Source organism: Anneissia japonica, unplaced genomic scaffold (assembly GCF_011630105.1).
Source record: "Anneissia japonica isolate Jap-2015-1 unplaced genomic scaffold, ASM1163010v1 scaffold334_len275345_cov169, whole genome shotgun sequence".
Taxonomy (NCBI): Eukaryota; Metazoa; Echinodermata; class Crinoidea; order Comatulida; family Comatulidae; genus Anneissia; species Anneissia japonica.
This window is the reverse complement of record NW_022716574.1, coordinates 133826-139021: the sequence shown is the minus strand read 5'-3', so window position 1 is coordinate 139021 and position 5196 is coordinate 133826. Positions and strand designations below refer to the sequence as shown.

At 39.0% G+C, this 5196-nt stretch overlaps 1 protein-coding gene across 3 annotated transcripts in view; it reads left to right on the top strand.

Annotated features, from left to right (window-relative positions):
* The window catches only part of LOC117109790, a 12648-nt gene that overhangs the window by 4160 nt on the left and 3292 nt on the right, over positions 1 to 5196 (top strand). For all 3 annotated transcript variants that reach the window (XM_033252213.1, XM_033252212.1, XM_033252214.1), the window contains exons 2-6: positions 2206 to 2460; positions 3246 to 3410; positions 3894 to 4214; positions 4422 to 4460; positions 5053 to 5188. In XM_033252213.1, the coding sequence (XP_033108104.1) occupies positions 2206 to 2460; positions 3246 to 3410; positions 3894 to 4214; positions 4422 to 4460; positions 5053 to 5141 (869 nt within the window). In that variant the 3' untranslated portion in view covers positions 5142 to 5188. The remainder of the gene's footprint in view (positions 1 to 2205; positions 2461 to 3245; positions 3411 to 3893; positions 4215 to 4421; positions 4461 to 5052; positions 5189 to 5196) is intronic.

The window sequence follows — 5196 nt, the reverse complement described above, 5'->3', positions numbered from 1 at the left end:
CCCCCCCCCTAACCAAAACTTCTGGATCCGCCCCTGGGAACCGACCGGAATGGGAATTTTCATCTGATTAAAAATAGAAGTTAAGCGGCCTCGCCCTCTAAATAATACATTCGAGAATATATTATTGTTATAATTATATAATAGGTGTTGTAATAGAATAATTGAGACGGCGCGTTCGTAGGCCTCCTGTCCCTCGGCCGATAGGATATAAAGGGTAAATATTCTCTGTTTGTGTGTTTGAATAGCAGGTTAAATGTTGGTAATGACATGACATGAAAAAAATAATAATAATAATTGATCGCCCAAAACACCTCAGAGGTTATTTTGGGTTTTGGGTTATTTTCGGGCGTCTAGAAAACAACATTTTCGCCCTGGGTAGTCAGGGAGTTGTTAGGGGTTGTCTCGATCGGCCCATTTCGGCCTCCTTTCTGATCTCTGGATCCGCCCCTGTACCGTGACAGCAATCATAAACATTAAAACGACATTGTTTTTATTCAAATAGCAGTTGTATATACGATGTTCACTAAAAACCGCTACAGGCGTTGACGTTTTGTCTTTTGTCAGAGTTCATTCATTGAATTGAATATCTGTAAAAGCACTAAACCGTGCGTATGGATTACTTCTTATGAATAAATTGGTTATTGCCGGGTCATCAGTTGATCAAAAACGACAAAATTTCGTAATCCGTAATTTTATTGTTTCTTATTTATTAATTTCAGTTTTTAAACGAGTTCGCTTACTCAGCCTATATAGGTTTATTTTTTTTACACTCGGGGTGTTAATCAAACAAACGTACTCCCACTACGTCACACAATTTCTATTTATATGAACTGGATATTTTTTATAGGAAATTCCCTGTTTACTATTTAGGTACTATAGTATTGTTATGTTAATTGTTGACAGCCATGATGCCAAACCAATGACTCCACATAAGAGGTCTAGGCCTACCTAGGCCTTCCGATTAAAGACCACTTTTGGGACCCAGTTGTATTGGTCTTTAGCAGCTTTGGTTTGGTCTCTAATCATAAAAAGTATTCTTATAAAAAATATAAGATAGACTTTTATTTAGGTCCGCAAACAGGTGGTTTTAATTGGATGGGTTACAGAGGCAGACCTGTATTACGGTTTTAATATTTATTATAGGCCTATTCATCATTGCCTAGTACACTTTTTTTTTTATATAAGAACACATCTTATAAGAACTTTTTAAGCTGAAAATGCTTAAAAATTAAGGACAAAATAAAAAAAAAATTGAGACTGAGGTAAATGTCAAATTTTTAAAATCGGCAAAGGAAATAACAACACGTGAGCCTGGGCTAACTAATGAAACAACTTACTTCCAGAGACAGTGGCGGCGTCTGCGTCTGAACCCCGGGGCGGGGTAATGGAGTAAGGGGAAAGGCAAAATTTTAGTGGGGAAGAAGTAGGGCCTATACGCTATTTGAATCTAGCATGTATTACAATCGGAAACAAAGCAGGAAGCGTGTCCATATGAGTCTTATAATAAGATAAGAGACTAATGGAAACTTAGCACTTTGGTATTGATCGTGATAAGCGTAATAAGCGCTTAGAGATTGATATGATATGTTGGGTGGGGGAGAAAGGGACTGTGGTGAAAAGAAATTATCTGAGGGAATTTCCCTTGCCCCTCCCCCTCCCCGTAGCGCCGGCGATGGCCAGTAAACAAAGTTACTGTATAAGGGGTGGCCATAAAAAGGGGTCGGAGGGCCAGAGTGAATTTTTTATTTAACAACGAGGGCTACACCCAACATTGGATGTTTAGTGCACTCCAAAGCATTCATACATTGCTTTTATACCACTTTGTGATCAGTTTTAATATCGCTTTTGACAGATGATCTGTGTCGGGCCGTAAATATAAAGTATTTTTTAGCAAAAAATGGTTGGCGGGTCGCGAGCGGGCTGCCGCACACATAGGGTTTGTAATTTATTTTCGCGGGTCGCAAAAAAAATCGCTGTCGGGCCGCATTTTGCCCACTTATCCTGTATATAGTCAACAATAGATAAAGAGGGGAAAAAATATGTGAATAGTGCATCAGTACATGCATTAATAATAATACAAACATTTTTCTAGCTTGTGTTTGAGCAAGGCCTGTTCTTCATTTAGTGTTTCGAATACTGTATTGGTGTACTATGTGACATTTCCATTGTTTCTCGTCGATTTCTAACATAATAATTTCATTTCAGTGCATGTCAGTTTATTGAAATCAAGACCTGGGCTACTTTCGAGAATGGTCCCTGTACGAGCAATAGACATTTTATTTGTCGTCATCTTGTTTAACCCTCGGGTTCAAAGTTTCGCATCCAACTACTGGGAAGGAGGATGCGCTAACGATTGTGACAAAAGTATAGCAAGGTTCTGCCAAGAAGAGACGAGGGTGTGTATGGAGTGTAAAGAATTTTGTGATTTATATCCAGATCGATGTAGTAGTGTGTGCCAAGGTAAGCAAACTGTAGCTTGAAGACTAATGGTCTCTAAAGTAAAGAGATTAGTGAATGGCATGCAAAAATCCCAGCCTTCAGGGGGCGGATCCAGAGATGTCTAAAAAGGGGGCGGGGTGAAAGGGGCCGGGTGTGAAAGGGGCCGATCGAGAAACAACACTATCCTAGGGATCGGAGCATGGAAATAACCTATAAGGCGTTTTGGGCGATCAATAATTTCTTTTTCTTTCTTACTTTATTATTTCAAAAGCCCCTCCCCCAACCCAGCTAAATCCGCCCCTGGCCATACTCCGGTGGCATGATATTGCGGTGCGGTGCAATATAAATATAGAAGATAACAACAATTGTTAATATGGAAACACAGAAGAGTGGTCCTTAATAATTGAAGGTGGTGTTTAATTAATAAAAGGGAGACATGTATAATGAAATATGCATTCAACATGCTTAATATGAACTCTCATTTCTGAAGAATCATGAGAAGGTAAGGCCTGAAACCATTACACATTGAAGAACTCGAAGGACCATCATAATTGGTTATTTTGATTATTTTTTTATTTATTTATGTTTATTATATTTCAATTATTTAATTTGAATTTGCTTGTGATTGTGATATTAATTGATGTTGGTAATTTAGTTTAAGCATACATTTATTTCGTTTTATGTCTTGTATTTCGTTTGCTGAATTGATTTTATGATGCCCAGCTTCATTGTGTGATTCTCACGTCAATGCGTCTGGCGCATCGTTTATTTTTCATGGTGATGTTGTTTCACTTTTATACTTTTAGCTTATTTGACAATTCCTGAGGTACACAGTCAATGGGAAGGTTGTGCAGAGTTATGTCAGTATGACATCAACTACTTCTGCGAATTGTCTACGGAAACTTGCATGCGGTGTGATGGTCTTTGCGGCATTTCAACAAGACGAGATCAGTGCTATGAAAATTGTGCTGGTAATGGTTTTTAAAAATATATATGTATATACTTTTTTAACATTATATATATATACAGTATATATATCTGTCTCTTATACACATCTAGATGTGTATAAGAGACAGGATCTGTGTCGGGCCGTAAATATAAAGTATTTTTTAGCAAAAAATGGTTGGCGGGTCGCGAGCGGGCTGCCGCACACATAGGGTTTGTAATTTATTTTCGCGGGTCGCAAAAAAAATCGCTGTCGGGCCGCATTTTGCCCACTTATCCTGTATATAGTCAACAATAGATAAAGAGGGGAAAAAATATGTTATATATATATATATACATACCTCTGGCTGTCTGCATAGACAGAAGAAGGTCCCGGGATACATTTATCTCTTCACGTGTTACTTCGATCACGTCGAGCATAGCCCTTCAACTTTATCACAAACCGAGACTTTCCCAAAGCAGAACATAATGCATTATTATTATTATTATTATTATTTTGTATTTAAAAGGTTACATGAAAATGGTTCTTACGACACCTACAACCCATTTTTCACCTAAGTCAACATATCGAACTCCGAGTCTAGTTCTACCTGGAACTACACCAACTTCTCTGCCACCATCACAAATTACAGATTCACCACAATTTATCCTACCTGATGATGCAAGTGTTATGAGCCTACCGATAATAGTAACGGTCGCGATATGCGTTGGTCTCGTCGTCATTGTCGTGGGTGCTGTAAATGTTCATAGGAGAAGGAGTGACAGAAACGGAGGGCAACAACAAAATCACGAACAACGTGAGCTCGTCGTCGTAATACCTATAAATGGAGGTAGGCATACACCAATTTCTAACATTATTTTTTATGGTGTCTTTTTCTGAAATGTATATGTAATGAATAATCTCGGGGTTCAATGTCCAATTCGAAGGTAGGCCTACAGTGCTTTGAAAAAGTGATCTCAAATTACAGGGGTCTCGAATTCCGATAAATAATAATTAGGACAAATTAAGTTTTGAAACTCTTTATAAATTTTTGTAGGTGGAGGTCAAGATGATGCTAACGAGACCCTTCGCTATCGTAAGTTTCTCCTCAATTAATTGTATTCGACTTTAAATGAAATAGCGGCTGTCGGAAGCTACAGTTGATATAGAAATTAGAATAGACCTATTAATATCCAATACTTCTATACATTATACTATATATAACACAGTGGAGTTCTTTGCATAGGCCTAGCTATGGTTATATTTTTGGACCTCAGGACACCTTCTAATCTATCATCTTCTATGTAGGTCGGGCATTTTTGTGTCGACAGGAAACGTAGAAAACTGTAGCGGGTCCTGGGGTGGCAAAAGGGGAGCCCTCCCCCGGCAGCAGTAACAGCACATCAAGTGGACTATCATAGATGAGAGATGTATAATGGCTCCAAAGATTCCAGAGAGCATTTACCCCTGACCCACAATAGGTAGGCCTATAGGGACACGTCAAACCCTTCTTCGGAGATTATAGTTTCTTCCCCGACGACCATAGATTATCAATTGACACTGGCGCCTTCCCCCACCGCCCTACCACGTGACCCTGACAAATTTCCTGGATCTGCCACTGAGATCTCTAGGCCCACAGCACCTTAACGTTCTGTCTTATGGTTATTTTTGTTCTCTCGCTATTTCAGCTGTGGAGGAAGAGGATGAAGAAAGCAAAGAACTTCAAGAAGTAGGGGGACCCATTCGATCAAACTTTCCCTTGATGAGAGATGGATAATTGGATCTGATTCGATAGACGGGTTTCCCGTACAGTGCATATAATAGGTATATAC